Source organism: Panthera tigris, chromosome E1 (assembly GCF_018350195.1).
Source record: "Panthera tigris isolate Pti1 chromosome E1, P.tigris_Pti1_mat1.1, whole genome shotgun sequence".
NCBI lineage: Eukaryota > Metazoa > Chordata > Mammalia > Carnivora > Felidae > Panthera > Panthera tigris.
In genome coordinates, this window is record NC_056673.1 from 41,853,881 (window position 1) to 41,874,262 (window position 20,382).

Below are 20,382 nucleotides of genomic sequence, written 5' to 3' on the forward strand. Positions count from 1 at the left end.
CCTGAAGGCATGGGGGCAACAGGTGCCAGTTTTAGCACTCAGCAGGTTAGTCAAACCAGACAAACTGGTGGGCTAAAGTCCAGAAATTCTCTCCAGGTTTTCTGCCCATTGGCTGAGCACATACAAACTATCATAAGCTTGTAAAATTTCAGGGGGGTGGGGAAGGGCATAAAAGCAGGAGGTTGGTGGGAGCAGAGAAACTACAGGTCACCCAAGCTTTCTCCTGGGCTACTGGCTCTGGATACAGACTCCGAGAGACTGGGAGAGGTGGGCTCCAGGTTTCTTAGGAAGAAAATCATCCTTCGAGGAGGAGCTGAGACGTGCCATGCAAAATAGTTCTTCCTGCAGAGGGCACAGGAGACAGGGCAGCTGACTCTCCCATCTAGGAGACAGGAGTGTGGTGAGGAAGTTCTTCTAGTACCATGAAGTAAGACAAAAGGCAGAGGGAGAATCCTGAGGTTTTGGCCAAACGTGAGACTGGTACACACACACAGTTAAAGACTAAAAAGCCATCAGGAACCCTCACAGCCGAATCCCACCTGCAAACACCGGCTCTAGAAAGTGCTGCAGAAGATTCTTGCTGTGAACCAAGTCAAGTTAGTTGCCTGGCTATAGGTGGTGGGGAGGGGAATACATTTTTATTTTCGAAGGGAGGAGGTGGGAAGAGCGGCCATGATCTAGTAAAAAGAGACCTGCAAGAAGCAGAAAATATTTAGAGAACATTTTAATATATATTTTCATATATATATTTAAAGTTAAGAAAAATAAAACTAATTCAAGCCATGCCCTGTGCAAAAAAAAGAAAAAAAAAAAGAAAAAGAAAACCAAAGACAAATTTAAAGTGAGACCTCTGTCTGCTGCTCTAGTCTCGACTTCAGTGTCACAGTCAACTTGTTACTTTTATTTTGGAAGAGATGTAAAAGTTTCTTTCAATCACTCAGAAGGCAAGTGAAGCCACTTATAAAAACAGAATGGCAGGGACAGACTAGGAAAGTCAAAGGTGAAAGGGCAGAGCAGGAAAGGAATTTTCAAAAATAAAATTAACAAGGTGACTGTTCCAGAAGGGGACTGTGAAAAGGACATGGTGGACCGAAGTCTGTTAGTCAAGTAATGATTCAACTTTTAAATTATTCTCTTGTTCTTTTTTGTTGGGTGTTTTGTTTGTTCAAGTCTAAGATTTGGAAATGCTGACCCTTTGTTAACAAGAGCCAACAGGAAATATAGGATCCCTTCCCTCCCCCGGCCTGCCTCCGCCGAAGCCACCACCATCGCCTCGCTGGCTGGATGCTGGAAGAGTCCTCCGTGTGTGTGGACTCAGGATGACAGGGCAGCCTCCTTCTGTGGTTGCTGGGCTTGTGAACGCTGCAGTATCTTTTGGCTTTCCACGTCTCTAAAATGTTTTTCAACCTGAAAGAGACCAGTTCAGCCTAGGTCAGAACAGGAGATGGGCACCGAGGCCTCCCCAACAGTTCACTCCAGGTCTCCACAGCCTCATGGACTATTCAGGCATCTCTGCCCTTGCTGTCTGCTGGTCTTGCCAGCCAAAGGTAGGCAGGGGCCTCTTGTTTCAACCACATTTGCTGCAGCTTTGGCCAAGACTATCTAGAGGAAAGTGAGTCCGTAAGCTCAAACACAGTATGAAAGGAGATTATTATGCCCCAAACTGCCTCGCCCCTCTTCATCTAAGAGCAGAATGAAAAGCTAATAGGGAATTAGCAGTCTTGGACTTTTTACATCCACGACATTGGTCCCTCAACCCTCAGAGCGTTTTTTTCCTAAATGCTACAACGCAACCTAGATAGTCATGTGACATATGCAGGGTCAGAGACCCAACAGCAACTGACTTCTACCAACCAGCTCCTCCTGAGAGGAACCCAGACTGGGATGAGAGGAACTGCTCAGGTGCAATACCACAGAATGGTCTGGCTAATTCCAAAAAGCCATACCAGGGAGGACACGGGGCTGGCTGCTTGCTTTACTGCATGCTGCCCAGCGGGTTCCATCCCCACAGAAGTGGCCAAACCGTAAGCTCCAGAGCACTGCAGTGCTGGGGGCAGGTGGCTAGGCAGGGCTGCTCTCAGGCTGGTAGGTAGGAGGCAGGGAGCTCAGCACAGTGTCCTGCCCTGATGCTGGGGAGGGGTGAAGGTCAAGGAATCATCCTCTCTCTAAAGGTTCATGGCTCCTTTACTTACTATTTTGCGTACATGGCTCAGTGCACTCCCCTCTTTGCCTTTACAGTTTTCCACTTGATATGGGGGTGTAATAACAACTTCTTCCATGACTACGATGTTTTTTTCTTGCCATTTACAGTCTTTAATGCTGGAAGGAGAAGAGAGCAGGTGAAAGTTGCCTCTTGCGGCATCCCACACCTCCTGCCTGATGAATAAGTAACTCCAGGAAACTGACCCCAAGTTCTCAGCTCACAACGCAGCCAACAACTAGATGCCAGCAGCCTACAGGGAAGAGTAGCCGCGACACATTTCCTGGGCACCAGTGGCTAGGAAAAGCAATGACCTGATGTGTACTTATTCTGAGAAGGGCCCAGAAGAGGCACTCTGAAGCATTAGGGACCTGGAAAACCCGAACAAACTTGGTGGCAGCCTCAGAAGTCCAAACCAAATTGAATTCAAATAAAGAGCTAGGCTCAGGCCACTAGATGCAACTTAAGTAGCAGCCTAGGGCAGGGGGTTGGCAAACTTTTTCTATGAAGAGTCAGACAGCAAATATTTTAGGCTCTGAAGCTCATACAACCTCTGTCACAACTACTGAACTCTGCTGCTGTACTACACAAGCAGCCACAGATAATACAATACATAAACAAAGGAACAGATGTGCCCACTACCTGGAGTTTGCCGGCCTTTGGCCTGGGGGGAAATGGCACCTTTAGAAAGACAGGAAAAGAAATCCCCCCATCTTCCTGTGATCTGTACTCTGCCACCCACCTCCTGAAACAGTAACTGCTCCTCAAACCGGCCCCTCTCAGTTATCAGACAGCTGGGCACTTGCCAGACTGGGAAAACCCATTCCAGTTCACACTCGGGGAAACACAGGGCAGCTGATATTCCTAAGAGTTCCTTCACATACCTGTAAATGTTCAGATACTCATACCATGGCCTCGAACAGCTCTGATGCCAGCTGCCATCTGTGCACCAGACCCAGGTGGTTAAATAGGGTAACAGAAGGCAGCAGGGGGGAGGGGGAGTGTCAAATGTTTCAGTGTTTCGGCAGCTAGGGAAGCTAGCGGAGAGTCAAATGACTTCTGCTGTGACAAAATGTCTTTTAGGAGGTGGTAATAAGGTGGCCTTCTGCTCTCCCTAACTCCCTATGTTTATCCCAGGGTACAATTAGAGACAGACTTGTAACTCCCTTAATAAAACCCCATCAGCTTCTGGAGAAAGGTATGACAAGGTCAAAATAATGAAAGAGAAAGAAGCCCCGTGTTCTAAATTATGGAATACCAGTTCTGAAAGGGACTCGGGATAATCTAATCCCAAACCAAGTTTTACACATGAAGAAACTGAAGCCCCAAAAAACCAACTTGTCCACGATTACACCATTCTCCTGTATGGAAGGGCAACAGACACCCACATCCCTGGACACCAAGGTGCTGCAGACACACTAACCAGCATCTCTGCTGACTTTCGGGAACACAACTACCCACACAGCACAGCCTGGCAGCGCTGCCCCCGGGGACAAGGGACCCCTATGCTCCCCCAACTCACGTCTTGTGTATGGTCTGGAAGAGCTGCTGGCCCTCTAGGGAAACACCAGCGCTGATTGCATAGGCCTGGCTCAGCTTCTCCTCCTTCTCTGTCCGTGCTTTGCTGGCAAGCTAGGGTGGGGGAGAGGAAAGAGACTCAGAAAAGCATTCACCTTCATTCTTCCCAACAGTCAGGACCTGTTGAGGAAAGGAGGCTGGAAGAGACTAGTTTGGTAGATTCGATTCTCTCAGAGTTCAAAAGCGAAACATACACATACATAATATGCCTGAGGGGTTATTGCCACTGCGGCAGACATTCCTTCCATCCAGTACTTACTAAGTGCCTACACATACCAGACATGCACTGTGCTGAACTAGAGGACAGCACTGCCGCCGGGACTGGACAGACTACGAACAGAAACAAAGTTAACTACAGATAGTGCCAAGGAGCTGGGAAGAAAATAAAGCAGGGCAACGTTACACAGCGGGACTGGGAAGTGACCGTCAGATAAAAGGTAATGCATACATCTCTATGAAAGGAGAGAATTAAGACCTTTTATCAGCCACTGCTAGTCTCAGTTTTAGAAATCAACATCTGCAACACCTTCAGAGACCAGAATATGAGGTTCAAAAGACTATCTTTCTGGTACCACACTATCTGTGCTCACATGGGGAGCCAAGACCCAAGTAAACCTAACCCAATACTGTCCACCTTCAACTTGAGCTACCGTCACCCTGCTCTTTAGAAAAAGGAATGGTCTACATTCTACCTTATGTCTTTCCTTAACTGCCCTCTAGTGGAATGCTCACAGACTGATCAAAAGAAATTCTAGTAAAATCTAGTACAGTAGTCACTCCCCACCCACCCCCGGCCCTGATCCAGAGTCAACCTCGGTCTGGAAGCAGATGATCCTCCTCCAGACGTATCATCAGGTCAACAGTAACCCAACGCTACACCACAGCTCCTACATCATTCACCTCACTTCATCTCTTCACGTAGGCATTTTATCACCTCACATCATCACAAGAAGGGTAACTAAGAACAGTACAATGAGGTATTTAGAGAGAGACAACCATATTCACGTAACTGTCAGGACAGCACACTATTATAATTTTTCCATTTTATAGCTATTGTTGTTGATCTTTACTGCGCCTAATTATAAATTAAACTATCATAGGTATGTACGTACAGGAAAAAAGCCAGTAGATACAGGGCTCCGTACTATGCATGGTTTCAGGCAGCCTCCAGGGTCTTGGAATGCACACCCTGCAGGTAAGGGGGGAATACCGCAGTCTACTAAAATCTAGGAAATCCCTCCCAACAGGGGTGGGTTGCCCCGTCAACGCCTACTGCCCCTCTAACACACTTCTAGTCCCCACCCTACACTACTGGTTGCTAGAGACTCCAGAAGGGCAAATTCGCTAGAGCATAAGACACAACAAATATGCTGGACAAGACGGTTAAAATGAAAGGCAGACAATGCATCCGAAAGTCAAACAAATGATTTAGAGATTTTTCAGACCCATGATCGTTAAGGGCTTAGTATACTGATGCTGCAGCTCACCAAACACAGACACACAAACACACACGTGAATACACATAATTTGTCCCCAAATACCAGCTCCTTAAGATAGAGATCATACCTCTTGCACATCCCCAAAGTACCTAGACATTTGGAATTCTTAAACATTTATATTCCGCCTAACAGTGACCCTTCAAACCACAGACCAAATTTAGTTGTACAAGCAAAGTGTCTAATCGCTTGTTAGCAACATGAAGCACTTTATTAAGGTGTGGGTTGGACTATGAAGAAGAGAAAAGGAGACCTTCAACTGGGTCATGGGGAGCCCTGCCTCTGGGCTTCAAAGATCTGAGCGGGGGAGGGGTGTGAGCACCGAAGAGAGAGGTCACGCGCAGGGTCATTTCAGTCTCCCTAGGGCAGAGAGGGAAGAAAGGCCAAAACTACAGCGATTGGAAGCTGGAGATCCTTTCTCACATGGTCCCCGGTACATGGAGAGAGAGAGATAAAGCAGGAGTAAATAAATAATCTTTCAAGCCTGGTCCTGCCAATCTGGCCCCACCAGGCCAGAAGTCTGCAGAGAAATCAATGCACAGGGCTGACAGTATCCCCTGGAGCCTGGGCAATCCCAGCTGCAGCAAGAAAGCACACTCGGTCTCTCTGCAGAAAGAGCTGCCGCCGGTGTGATTTAAGCAGCAACAGGCAAAACTTACTCAATCACCAAGAAAACCCTGATAACAAGGAGGTTCCTTGAGTCTCATTTTTCAAACACCCTGTACACACCTGAAGTCTCCAAAGACAGAAGGTAAAACCAGGGGGTAACAAAAGCTCCCCTGGATTAACCACACTCCTACGGGGCTCCTGGGAAGCACAAGTGACCAAGCAGATGTTTATCTTACCCCATGAACGAGCAGGAGGGTCTCACATTTTGACGTTTTTTTAAAAAAAATGTTTATCCCCGAAAACCAAAAACATCTCCCAGTGTCGGGTCTGACAAAGCTGCATCTATAAAGCTTGTGTTGACTAGACAATACGGATACCAGAGCAAAACATCCTTGTCATCCACCTAGTAGATTAAAAACCTAACATGACCCATTCAGTGGGAGGAACTGGCTCAGGGAAACCAGGCACCTATGCAGAACGGTTAAGAATGGATCGGACAAGTTAAGCTAGAAGAGGAGGTAGAAAGGCTGGGAGCCACTTTTGAATTTTTGCCAGAGGCATAATGAAATACATATAAATCTTAGCCAGAGTGATTCGTTTGGACAGCCTGAGTAATAGCAACACAATGACTAGAGAACAGTGATTTCAAAATACACTTCTAGCCCCCCAAAACACCTCTTCTAAAGGCTCTGCAAGCAAAGGAGAATAAACTGGGTAATTCTCCATTTCAAGTCACAGTGCAAACAGATCCCAAATGCTACATGATATACAAACCTCAGAAAAGTCAACAGAAATCAGAGTAAGCTGTTATTTCAATTTGCCCCAATATCCTCAACTACTCTACCTGGACCTGCAATTGTGCTTTGGGGGGTCTGGATGCACTGCAAACCCTGAATCCTCCAGCTGTCAGTTTATGAACTGTATTTTCACGGCAATCTGAAAAATGCTTAAATCTGACATTCAGCTATACAGATGTGCTTTCACCAGGAACTTGTACAAATGGGGTAAATCTCTCCTACGAAGGATCCAATCGGTTAGGCACAAGGAAGGTTACCCTCACAAAAGGAATCTAGAAGTCTTTCTTCTCTCAAAATTGGAGTTGAGAAGGGAAGAAGATTACTTTGCTCTTTTTAGGCAGGTTCCTTAAAACCCATGAAAAATGTAGATAAGTGTCCCTTTGTAAAGCAAATAACTATCACTCCACCCTCAAGTTAGCAGTTACACAGATGTAAATTTCCCCACATTTTTGTAAAGTAATGCATATGTATAAATGGTCCAGTTATTCCAAGATAGTAAGTTTACAGTTTTTGTCAAACCACTAGAGGGAACCAATGGAAGCTGCCCTCGGTAGAGGTGGAGAGTGTGCCTTCTCAGCTTGGGAAGGTTAGCAGGATCATGATTTTTTAAATTCAATGACCGTCACCACACTACATCTATTTTCAATGCAAACATGCTAGCTGCTGGCCTCTCTTCCAATCAAATCTGAAGCACAAACTGGTTAGAATCTCAGAGAATACTAAAGGGACCACTTTACAAACACTGGGTTCGGGCAAACTGAGAAGCAAAACCCCACAAATATGTGTCACTAACATGCACGTGGCTTAAATGAAATGACTGCACAAGACAACCTGTGCTAACACGCCTCTCCTTTTATTTTGTACGAGACCCGGTGAAAAAGTGATTCCCTGTCTACTAACCAGCACTTCCTCCTGTGGCCATTTTATACATAGCAACTTGACACGGGCTACAGAGAAAAGTACAGGAACTTGACACCGGAGCACATCAATATTAAAAGGCATCCAGTCACGCCTGCTGTTGGGTAACCCTTGAGTGAGTGAACGAATGAACACCAGTGACACACACCTCCTGCACTCAGTGACACGGGGAAAAGGAAGCAGCCACAACAACAAAATCCAAGCACCATGCACTTCATCTTGTTATTCAGTCACCAGCTGGGCCATCTTATTTCCACACACCCAGACCAGGAAAGCACAGGTGCTGTGGGGAACCCAGAGGGATTCCTACTGCAAGTATTTAACAGGCTGTGACAGCTGATACAACAAGGGAAGCAGAGTCCAAAGAGGAACATGCTGGATGTGACCTACTGACTCCGATGAGCCACTCTCAGTTTGTCTTCTCTGTGTATACGGGCTTTCCAACCAGCTGCCCTCACAGAGAGGTTAGGAAGCACCGCAGCTGCTGCCCGCACGGCCTGGTGGAGGCTCAGGGAAGACAGACTGCAGCGACCAAGGACAATTGTCACCAGGAGGGCCCACGCTTGTTTCCGTGGCTTCGACTCTGGGGTGCACTCTTAGAAAGCCCTCCTTCCTAGCTAGCAATAAGCGGGCTCGCAAAAATATTTCTTCCAACTATCAAATCAATATCCCCAAGTCTTCTTGTTCCCTAGCTGAAAGCTCCTGTCTGCTGGTTTCAATAAAATACAGTTCTTTACAAACAGTAAAGAAGAACCATACTTTGCATGGTTGGGAACTCCAAAAATAGAGTATCCCACTTGCCGTTGTGTCCTAGAATACATAATAATGAATCAAAACACTGAATCAAACAGGAACCGCAGAGCCCAAGAGGCCTGGCAGTGAATATTAAAATTCTAAGAACCAACTTGTTGAGAGCTTACTCCGCCCTAAGCGCCAAGCTACACACTTTACGTGTATTCAGCATTTAATCTGCACAACAAGCCTATGAAATAGGGACTAAAATTCCTCCTACTTAATAGATGGAGAAACTAATCACAGCTGTTAAGAAACTTGCCCAAGTCTACCAAGCCACAAGTGGGAGAGTGGATTGGAACCCAGTCTGACTCCAAAGCTTGCACTCTTAACCCTGTCACTATAAACAGTTCCACCTAAGGAAGTCTAAATGACTGCTGAAAATATCAATTTAAATGCAAAAGAAAGTATTTTCAGAAAGGAAAGAAGTTTTTTTCCACAAAGGGAAAATATTTTAAAACTTAGCTGCCACCTTCTCTCTTTGTCAGCGCATTCTGGCATTTCCATCAATGTCCCCAGTGCAGAACACAGCTGTCTGCTTTCTAGTAAAGGGTATCTCTTCTGAAAAGGGCCTCAGTCTCACCCTGAACTTCAAGGACAGCCTTTATTTCTTTTGTTAAAGGTAACTTGCAGGAATGCTTTTCAGAAAACAGACCTTATATAAGAAAGCAGTTCAGACCAATAATGACAGGTATTCCCTGGATCCATCTTTTTTTTTTTTTTTTTTTTTTTTTAAATATTTAAGTAATCTCTACACCCAATGTGGGGCTTGAACTCAAGACCCCAAGATCAAAAGCTGCATGCTCCTCTGACTGAGCAAGCCAGCCAGCCAGATGCCCCACGGACCCATCATTTTCTGACTGGGGTGAGACTAGGGAAGCTAAGTCAAGCAAGTCTCTTGTACTTGCATGTTAAGGTATGTCGAGTGCTTTGAACTACGAGGAAAAACAACGTGCAAACCCAGGGGCCACAGCCCCACCTAAAATCTCCAAGCTTCAACACCATCCTTGTCACCATGATGTAGCTGCTGCACAATACAGACCAGCCTTGAGTCACAGTCCCCTCCATAGGGAAAGCTTTTTCTTTCACTGGGTTAAAACAAAAACTAGTTGTCAGTAAGTCAAGAGTTCGTCAGCTATTTGTAAGTTATGTCACCAAACACAATTCATAGCTACGACAGAAAACTAAACCTCCAGGACACTGAGTAATTTCCTAGTCCTGAGACCCTGAAACCAGTACTGCCATGGAACTTGCACATGGCCCTGTCAGAGAGAAAACTGGCTGGGATATAGGCTGAAATTTGATCTCGACAACCCATCTCTGAGAATGTGCGCTCAAATCAGCCAGCTCACACATGGCAGTGGGGATTAAGGGAGACAGTCTGGGTGAAAGCACTAGGTGTAAAGCACTGTGCAAATATTAGCTGTTAACATCGTTATTATAACATCGTTACTGTTAGCACAGAGAAGGTGGCCCGTGGGTCATTTCAGAAAAATTCATACAATCCAACCTTCCTTTAGCCAATGGGCTCAGTGCTTCCCTTTCTGGTTTCTGTAAGAGCTGCTAGATAGGTTGTAAGTCCTAAAGAAGACATCTTTCAAAATATAACTGAAATAATCTATTGGAAATCCCTTTCCCCTTCACATGCCAAAATGGGTACACTATCTAGTGAGTAAAGAGGTGATCTTATTCATGATAGTGAAAGAGCCATGCACTGCTCTTCCCTGGGCTCTGAAAAGAGAGAAAGCAGAGGAAAATAGAAGAGCCACCCCCTTACGCCTAGATTCCAGCTCAAACCCCTGCCTACCACGCCCCAGCTGCACGAACCTGAGCAAGATGCATAACCTCTCCAGAGCCTCAGTTCGTTCATCTGGGGCCCATCCTGAAGGGTTACTGTTGGGAGTTCAGTAAGCATGGAAAGCACCTAACACCAATACGGCACACAACTCATCCCCTTACTCCCTGAGAACAACCAACCTCCGGGTTAGCTTACTAAAAGAAGTTTCCAAATTGCAGAGATGGACAAAGTGAGCACCTTCCAAATCCGCTGGATTCCATTTAACTCCCTTCCTTTTATCTATATTCTTCAAGACCCTACTCCATTGTTACATCAGAAAAGCCTTCCCTAAAATGTTTACTACTCTATGCCAAGGACTGGCAAACTATAGCCTGTGGGCCAAATTCAGCCCAACACCTGTTTTAGTTATGCTTTATTGGAAAGACCGTGCCCATCTGTTTACATATCATCTATGGCTGCTTTTGCTACAAAGGCAAAGTTGAGTAGTTGTGACAGAATGTACAGCCCACAAACCTAAAACATTTGCTATCTGGCCCTTCCAGGAGAGTCTGCTGCCCCCTGCTCTATGCTCGCACAGCACCTCGCTCACACCCCCACTAACACTGACCCTGCCACATTGTCAGCACTAGTTAAATGCAGCTCTCCCTCACCCTGCCAACAAACAGGAGATTCTTTTTTTTTTTAATTTATTTATTTTGAGAGAGAGCAAGAGAGGAGGAGGGGCAGAGAGAATCCCAAGCAGGCTCCATGCTGTCGGCGCAAAGCCTGACACAGGGCTCAATCTCATGAACTGTGAGATCATAACCTGAGCTGAAATCAAGAGTCAGATGCTTAACTGACTGAGCCACCCAGGCGCCCCCAAACAGGAGATTCTTGTGGGCAAAGGCAGTGTTAATCATCTTGACATTCCCAGCACCTGGAAGGAAGGGGGAGCAAGAGGAAAGGAGGATAAAAGGAACAGAAACCTTGACTATTAGAGATTCATAGAACTAACAGATCCAGGTTCCAGTTAAGTGACTAACACACGGTCACACAAATTACTAACGGCCCAGCTGCAAAAAGAACCCAGTTCTTTAAATTCCCCACATTCTACCACACATACTGCTAGCTTTTGACACAGCGTGCAGATCCTTTCATTTCCCACTTCAGGTGCAATTTGCTTCCCTCTCCAGGGTAGTGTCTGGTATTTACCTAAGCTGGTCTCAAAATTCCAATGCTAGAACTTGACTGCATCACCTTTCCCCCGGCCTTTTCCCCTCAAGCCTGTTCTGTAGCAGGAAGACCAAACCAGTTAGAATGCCCCTTTCTTAAAGCAGAAGAGATACCACCACTGACCCACCAGAAAAATCCTTATTGCCAATCATCTCTGTGTCAAAGAGTGCAGACATGCCTTCAATAACACAACTGTGGCACACCTCCGCTAGTCACTCGAGCACAGCAATTTGTCTTTTCAGGCGGACAGCGATTGTCCCCACACCCTGTAATGTCAAGAAAGCCCCCTTCCAAAGCGAAACCGTAACCTAACGAGGGCTCACAGAGTCCGCTGGCAGCCATGCACCCTAGCTTGAACGGAGTCATGAGCCCTCGCCCGGAGTACCGCATCCTCCACTAGGGGGGTCAGTGTGACCCCAAAGTTTAAATGCCACAGAACGTGACATCCCTCAACAGACTAGTGATCTCGGAAACGGCAGTCAATCGTTCTACCTCTCTGACTCCATCTGACACCCCTCGCTACTTACCGTGTCCCGTCACTCAGCAGTCACCCCCCACCTCTCCCTTCGTGACACTCTCATGAAGAACAGCTGTGTCTGCTCACAGCCAGGTGCAAAACTTACTGGTGGACTCTAACCTAGTACTGGGGCCTTGACAATATATCCTAATCAAGGAGCCAATAGGTTAGACGCGACTCCTAGAGGCTAGAAAAATTTTATCTGACAAAAAAAATCCCGCTTTCTCTAGAAAAGTTCTTTCCCTTCCCATTTACACATACTATGAACACCTTCTACCTCCTACCAATATACACATAACCTAAAATCAGGCCATCTGATTCTACTTGGTGTGAACTCCATACCCCGATACATTAGGGTCACAATATGGTCAAGGACCTGGCTAACAGGATAGGTCCGTGAACGCAGGCCACAATGCAGTAGCTATTAACTACCCCAGGAGTTTACTCACACTGAGAATTAACCCTCACATCACTGGAAAGTCTATGGTTATGCTAAATATTAGCTTTGAACTGGGAGAACTCAAAACAAAAAGAGTCAGGTCTTCCCTCCGTGTGACATCACACCTAAAGGTGAGCACTGAGGTCAGGTTAAAAAAAAAATTTTTTTTAATGTTTATTTATTTTTGAGAGAGAGACAGAGTACAAGCAGGAGAGGGGCAGAGAGAGAGATACACAGAATCGGAAAGTGGGAGAGGGGGGCAGAGAGAGAGAGAGAGAGAGAGAGAGAGAGAGAGAGGGAGGGAGGGAGGGATACACGGAATCAGATGCAGGATCCAGGCACTGAGCTGTCAGCACAGAGCCCAATGCGGGGCTCGAACTCACGAACCCTGAGATCATGACCTGAGCCGAAGTAGGACGCTTATCCAACTGAGCCATCCAAGGTCCCCGAGGTCAGTTTTTTTAAAAAGTCAACTTTGTGACTCTTCCATTTTCTCAGCCTTTCTTTCCAGACCTCCCCACAATCACCACCAATCTCCAAATACCCTTCTTATTCAAAGGCAGCCAACTCACTCTTCATTACCAAGGGCTAATGATAAGCCCTTTCAATCTCTTTCTTCTTTCTGGTTCCATCAGATAACTCACTGCTTGTTAGTAAAGTATAAATGGGTCATAAATGGATAAAAGAAGCTAAAAAATTAGTCAGTGGTCTGGTAAGGGAGGTGGACATCTTACCTGTGGATTTCAATTTTCGATGTTTTGTCACTTTCCCTGCCTCCCCCCACAACATACAACTATCTCAAGAAAGTCTTCTCCGACTCAGCAAAGTGAGAACTTACATCTCATTCAACGCAGACGATTTATCTAAACAAATACATACACACGTGCCTTGGCTGTGTCGGTGAGTTTTTTCCCAGGAATCTCAGAGGCTAAAAAAGCACAGCCTCCTTCGCTGTGTGACTGCTCACTCTAAACTCCAGTACTCAGCCAAGTGTTCACTTAACTATGCCACCTGATAACACTGCTCTGGAAGTTCAAGTTAATTCTGGTCACCAAGAAGACATCTCTTAAAAACACGTTTTAACTACATTACATATTAATGGTATTCAATACAATTTTGATTTTCCCCAGGCCTGGGTTGGCAAGTTTGGATATCTGAATGAATGTCAGACCAAATCCAGGCTAGAATGACATAGTAATGGCATTCATGTTCTTAGCTGCCTTCCCGCTGTCATACTGCCCCTTTTTCCCCATCTTGCCCCCATGCCGTAATTCAAGGAACATCAGTTGGCTACACACAGCTAATGCAAAAGAACAGAACTAACATTTGCCAATTCCAGTCAACGTGACCTAATCCCCATAACAACTCTACGAGATAGACACTAACATTATCCCATTTTTATCGTGAGAAAACTGATGCTCAGTAAGGTTAAGAGGCAAAGTGACTTTTAAAGACTTACCCATGTAGCCCGTTTTTTCTACTAGACCGCACTCTTCCTGACCACACAATGCAGAGGTTCTCTCTACGTAGAAACATTACTTAACATGGGACTTTGCAGTCAAAATATTAGACCCGAGTTCAAATCCCAGCTCCATCACGAGTTGCAGGACACTGAGCTAGTGACTCATTTTCTCTGAGCCCCCAGTTGACTCTTCTCTAAGATGGTGATGGTAGCCACACCGTAAGAACTATTGTTAGAATTAAATGAGATATCTACCAATTGCTAGTTCAGAGAATGGCACATAAAAACATGAGCTCCCACACTACTGGCCATATAACCTAGACAAGTCACTTAAACTAATAAGCCTGTTAAATGAAAAGGAAAAGAATATACTACAAAGATCACATGGTGGTGGTGAGAATGAAATGAGAGGTGTCAAAGCTCTTTGTAATCTGTAAAGCTCTAGAAAAATAAATGTGGTCCCCGACAGAGCTTACCACAACACCTACACGAAACAGATTTCAGGAAATGTTTTATAATGCTACATAAAAGAGACCCTTGTTAATGTTGACATGTCCCAAATCATCTCCTGAGAGCACTACTAATCCATGGGCAATCTTCATCCCCAGGGAACAAGATGCTGAGTCAATGCAAAAGAACTTGTTAAGAAACACCCAACTTCATTCTGCCACAGGGACCCTAGGGTTCTTCTCACCCTAAAGCAGTATTTAAGTTCCTCACGACAGAATAAACTAATAAGCCACATAGTGAGTAATCTGAACCTCACTTATGACTGGCTTTGATGCGCTTTTGTATTTTTGCTGAAACGCTTCTGTCTTAGAACACTTTAACAGTACAATAGTACCGTGGAGTAGGTCGAGTGATACTCATGAACTTCAGCAACCCCACTGTCCTCCTCCAAGCTGCCTCTCACATCCCACATCCCTGTAGACACAGGACTTCTTAGCCTGCAGTACACTGTCAACTGAAAACAAAACGGGCTCATCTCTAAGAACTGCTAGTTCATACCTTCTCTAGTTGGGCTGGAATTAAGTATTTTCTTTTATTGAAGGACCTTCTCTTCCAGTTCCTGCTGGGCCAGAGTAAACAAATATCCATTTTATATCAACAGGATTAAACAGAGGGCTTACTATGTCAGCAACATGAGCCAACATGTGATGGTATCTTCCACTGGAAGTGGTACACACAGGTGGTGCTTCCCCAGACTGTGAGCAGCAAGTTTTCTTCCAGGGATCTCTGAGCACTTTAGTTCTAACATGCTTAAACAACCCTCCATCTTTAGCAAAAAACCCAAGTCCATGCTCTTCCATGGGATGAGCTTTCCATGGCATTCAATCAATAGGTAAACAGCCGCCCAGATTAAGTTTTCAGTAACAGTGCAGCAGGCTCTTCTAATTCTAACTGAATCCAGGGAGGAATCGCAAAGCATCCTCAAACGCTGGGTTTCAGAAAGCCAATATAAGCTTACTCATAAACATCTCTGCAAGTGAAAGAGGGAATAAATGAAATCCAAAGATAGCCCTCCAACCTAATTTTAGTTGACTCCTCTCCCCAGAAAACAAACCCTTTTCAAGACTTGGCAAGCAGGCCACAAAGAAAAGTAAAAATTTCTGATATTCCCCAACCTATGACACAAACACTTTCTTGAAAGAGTGGGTAAACAACTAGTTTACAACAATGCTAATAAGCTAAAACTGAGCAGCAGAAAGCAAAACCCCAAAGATAATCTACAAAAGTAAATAACCAAGAACTATTTCTATTTGAGGTCAAACATAAGAGAGTGACCTTTTAACAGTCCCACCCATAACACTCCAAGCCCTCTCAGATAAATGGTGGCACTTACTGGTCACAAGAGCAGAAACTTATCATGTTTTACATTAGAGAAAATCATCCCTTTCAGATAACCTTTCCTCTACTACTCACTAAAGATTTAGTTATTTAGTGACAGACTTCTCCTACCCTATAAAAACTAACTCAGAGCCTATTTTCAACATATGAGGAATAAACTATTTCACTTGAATCTTTTAAAATCTCTTCAGCCAAAAGAAGACGATGCAAAAAACTCCTACACTCTAGAAGGTACCTAAGCCAGGGTTTCAAAAATCTAGAAGTTTCTTAAGAATGGAAATATTTTTTTATGTTTATTTATTCATTTTTAAGGAGAGAGAGAGAGAGAGAGAGAGAGAAAGAGAGAGAGACAATTCCAAGCAAGCTCCACACTATCAGTGCAGAGCCCAACGCAGGGCTCGAACCCACGAACCGAGAGATCATGACCTGAGCCAAAATCAGGAGTCGGACACTTAACTGACTGAGCCACCCAGGCACCCAAGACTGGGATGTTCTATATGCAATAGCCTTTAATGCGGAACCCAAGACCTTTCTGAATCTGTCCTCAGCCATCACTAAAAAAACGAGTGGCATTTCTCTGGAACCTGGAAAGGGAGCTCCCAATCTGAGGTAAGTATATTCTGCCAGCCTCAGTTACCCTCTATTGTTTCAGCTGCCTGAGTGTTTCCTTGCTTTGCTGAATTGTAGCCAACACACCACATTCCCAAGAGAGGTAAGAGAATATACATTATTACAAGACTCCTCTAGAGGGAAAAACTTCCACCATACGAATTCAAGAGACTAAAGGAAAGGCAGCTGCTATTAAAATCAAAGGTCTAACTTATTTATTCAAAGAATATTAAGCACCTATCCTGTGCAAGGCTCTGTATATTCAGCCATGAGCAAAACAGGTATGGTTCCCATCCTCACAGAACAAAGTTTGATGAGATAAAAAAGTAAACAAATGACACACAATTATAATTATACAAAGACTACGAACAGGTAACCTTAAAGTTCCAATTTGCCCAGGATACACTGATCTATGCTTGTCTCAGTGTAAAACAAAAGCACTCTGCTTTCCTTTCAAAAATGTCCCAAGTTGGACTATAAATGCTATGTCACCTGAACTCTGGAAGAGAAGGTACTGTAAAGAGAATGGGGGCAAATTCCTTTAGCCTCTGTGATCAGAGAAGACTTCTCAGAAGAGGTGCCATTTAACTAAGTCCTGAAGGATGAGGCTCCAGACACTCTGGAAGAAAGAGCATTCCAAATACAAGGATAGCAAAGACTACAAGGCATGGAGTGGTATTATTATTACGATACGTGAACTTTGGCTGATAGAAGTGAAGAGTCAAAAAAAGTGATTTGAGGGCTCCCAGATATCAGTACGTACATCCAAGATTAAAATATCCTAAGCCTCTAATTTTATCAGACCTCAAAATTCAAACATAAAGACAAAAATGAAGCTTGAAGGCAGTAGTCTTCAATTTTTTGTATGTCCTGAATTGAGAATCTCCAAAATACTCCATGTGTTCACCCAAAACCACATACACACATACACACAATTTCAGGAGGTTCACAGGCAACGCCCCTACCCAACCCCACAAACACCAAAAGTTCGCACATGGACTCCAGGTTTAAAAAAAAAACAAAAAAAAAAACCCTCTTTCACAAAGGACAAAAGCAAGCTTGCAACTTTATTTCTTTATTTGGGCATTAAAAGGTTTCTTAAAAATTTTTAAGGCATGCAGGAATAAAGAGAAAACTTAAATTGGTGTTTCTTCAAAAAGGTTATCAGAACAAACCGTTAAGTCAGTGAAAACGTGAAAAACAATGGACAACGTATGTACCACCAGGGGTCAATGAGTCTCAATTTTTCCCACCATTTTAAAGAGCCAGAACTGCCCTCAAGTCCTTACCTTACTAACATTGAGTGAAGCTAGGGGAGGAGGGGTTTCTGTTCGGTCATTAATTATTTCCACTTCTGAAACATACTGTAAGTTTATGAGCAAGATGTCTGCATGGTTGGGCTTTCCACTGGAAGAGGGACATTCTGGTGAGAAAATAAAGTTAAGGAAAATAGGGGCATGGAGAACACAACTCACACAAGGCTGGTGTAGAAGGTATGTCACGAGCAAGAGGGGGGCAGGGGAGCCTCGCAAGAATCACAGCTCTCCTCAGGAAATCTCTGCCTGTCACCTTCCACCCGCTCAAAACCCCAGAACCAAAAGATCTCAAGCTTTTCAAAGCCAAGTATTATCTAAAATTGGAAGCCTCAAAAAGGGTTTCTGTCACCTCTCTACTGGTCGTATGGAGGCATAATGCTGTGTTAATGCTGTATATATAGTTTTTCTTGAACCTAAGGAATCACACAGGAGAGGCAGTGCTTTCTGTTCCTGGTATAATAGTTCTTATATCTAGATACTGCTCTTTCCACTTTTTTAGATTTCAGATTTCCCATTCTGCAGAAGAGAAAACTACAGCACTGGGAATGAGGGTCACTCAAGGTGACCCAGCCAGTTAACGCATTTGTTTATATATCCATTCATTCATTCACTCACCCATCCTCCAACTATTTATCAAGAGCATATCACATGCCAATTAAAAGTAATTCCTCATTCCAAAACCCTTCCACTAATGTAAAAGGTCTCACAGGGTCTAGGTCTGAGTTTTTATATTTTACAAAAAAAAAAAAAAAAAAAAAGATGTTCAGAGGACATCTTCCTAAACTGGAAATCTACAACTAGTGGTTAAATAAATTAAAATACTTGCCACTCAAATGCAGCACTCAGTAGGAAACTTCCTTTTGAAAGATGCCATAAAGGATTACGCCTCAAAAAAAAAAAAAAAAAAAATCCAAATAAACCCACCTGTGGCTCAAAAAGAAGGGGAAAGGGTGGCACATTTATTACAACCAGGAAGTATTTTGTTTCCAAGACTGAGTTTCCTGGAGTAACTCAGAAATCATTTCCACCCCCAAAGAAGCAGGCCTTCTCTTCCATTCTGTTTAACACCGCCACTTCCAAAAGGGGAGGCAACTACTATGGAAAAGTCAGGACTCCATGTGCTGGGCTGAGCAAGAGAAGATTAACTTACTCTTTCACCTGTAACCCACACAACCCCACATAAGCCCCTAAAAAACGTGGTCTTCTCTCTGGACCAGGTTTCCAGTGCAAACATCCTCAAAACAGCAATCTTCAAATGACTGAGGAACCTAATTCAGTACTCCCCGCCCCCAACAGCACCACGCATACACACGCACCAGCAAAACAAGCCCCTATCCCCATTTCAAATACAAACTGTCCTGCAGTTACTCTCCCCCAAAGCAGGCAAGGCCCATTTGGTCACCACCCCACCGCCCTTCCTTGGACTAAATCCCACCAGGAGACACCCCCTCGTAAACTCCATAGCCTTGCCCCACTAGCAGATCCTTACTCTACACACCCCCTCCCCACATGATTCTACCCGCCCCCCTTCCATCCGGGCTCCAATCCACCAGCCCCCTCCCACGACCACCCTCTCTCCTGATGACTGTGTCCCCTCTCATAGCGTTTCCCCCCAAAAAGCATCCGCGTGTCAAGCCCCCCTCCACCCACTGACCCTCGCTCGGGGCCCAGCTCCCACAAGGGGTGGGAGACAGGGTCCCCAGAGCGGACCGAGGGATACACGAAGAGGGGGAGGGGAGCTCAGGGCCGTGCGCATGCGCTCCGGGCGCCGCGGTAGCCGGTCGCCCCTAGGCCCGGAGAGGGCCCCAGCCGCCGCCGTCGTCCCCCACCCCCCCACCACCGCACATACACGCCGGCCCGGCCTCGGGCTCCGCGCAGCGAAGGATACTTAAAGCCAGCATTTTGGACTGGTAGTCGAAGGCTACCACCTCGCCCTGCAGCCGCTGCTCCTGGCACGTCCGGCACGACACCTGGCTCCCAACGCTGAAGTACTCGCCCGGAGGAGCCGCCATCTTGGGAGAGCAGCCGCGGCCGGCGGCGGCGGCGGCAGCAGCGGGCGAAAGCCGGGCCCCCAGTGAGCGCCGCGACGCGACGCACGAGGCGTGCTGACGTCACACGCCAGGGCGTGGCCTGGCGCTGGGTGGGGCGGGAGCCTAGGTGGAAAAGGAAAGAAGAGGAAATAAAGGAGAATCTGAGTGTTTGTGCAAGTGCGCCCGCTTGGTAAAGTGCTTGCAGAGTCCATTTTAGAAGTTAAAGGTAAATAACCTACGTTGAATGAGAAGGGGAAGGTGGAGGGAGCTGCAGTCTCCATTATGTGCCCACGTTGACACAAGAGTTTAATGAATGAACTCTGTATTTTACATATGACGAATCCCAGACCCGGGGGATTTAAGGAAATTTGCTCAGAATGATTATACCCAGTCACAAAGTGGCAGTGGAAAGAACACTGGCTATAGGATTAGCTAAACTGGGATTGGGATCCCAGGTCTGCCACTTATTAAATTCTATGACCTTGAGAAAATTACTAAACCTGACCCCGTATCTTTATTTCTTCTGTATTATCACTTACTGATGATCCAACGATCTTTTGAGGTAGGAATCAACATCTTCCTTTTACAGATGAAGAAACTGAAGTCTTAGACTAAACTTGGCCAGGGTCGCACAACCAAAAAGAATTCGGTCTACCTGTTCCCCAAGATGGTTCTATTTGATGCTCTACTGTATTAGATAATACCTTCTAGAGTAGTTAGGTTAAGTGAGATAATGTGTACAAATGAATGGCATGTAGTAG

The 20,382-nt window shown here is 45.2% G+C and overlaps 1 protein-coding gene across 2 annotated transcripts; it reads right to left on the reverse strand.

The window, feature by feature from the left end:
• Positions 1–880: 880 nt before the first annotated feature.
• Positions 881–19,685, reverse strand: LSM12 (LSM12 homolog). 2 transcript variants are annotated; one of them, XM_042966403.1, is made up of 5 exons: positions 19,480–19,684; positions 17,565–17,698; positions 3,723–3,832; positions 2,193–2,319; positions 881–1,407 (listed from the first exon to the last, which is right to left on the reverse strand). In XM_042966403.1, the coding sequence occupies exons 1-5, from the start codon at positions 19,601–19,603 to the stop codon at positions 1,315–1,317; spliced, it is 588 nt and encodes a 195-aa protein (XP_042822337.1). In that variant the 5' UTR covers positions 19,604–19,684; the 3' UTR covers positions 881–1,314. The 2 variants fall into 2 exon arrangements, with proteins under 2 accessions (XP_042822337.1, XP_042822338.1); XM_042966404.1 differs by lacking the exon at positions 17,565–17,698 and having other exon boundaries at positions 19,520–19,685.
• Between the last annotated feature and the right edge of the window lie 697 nt (positions 19,686–20,382).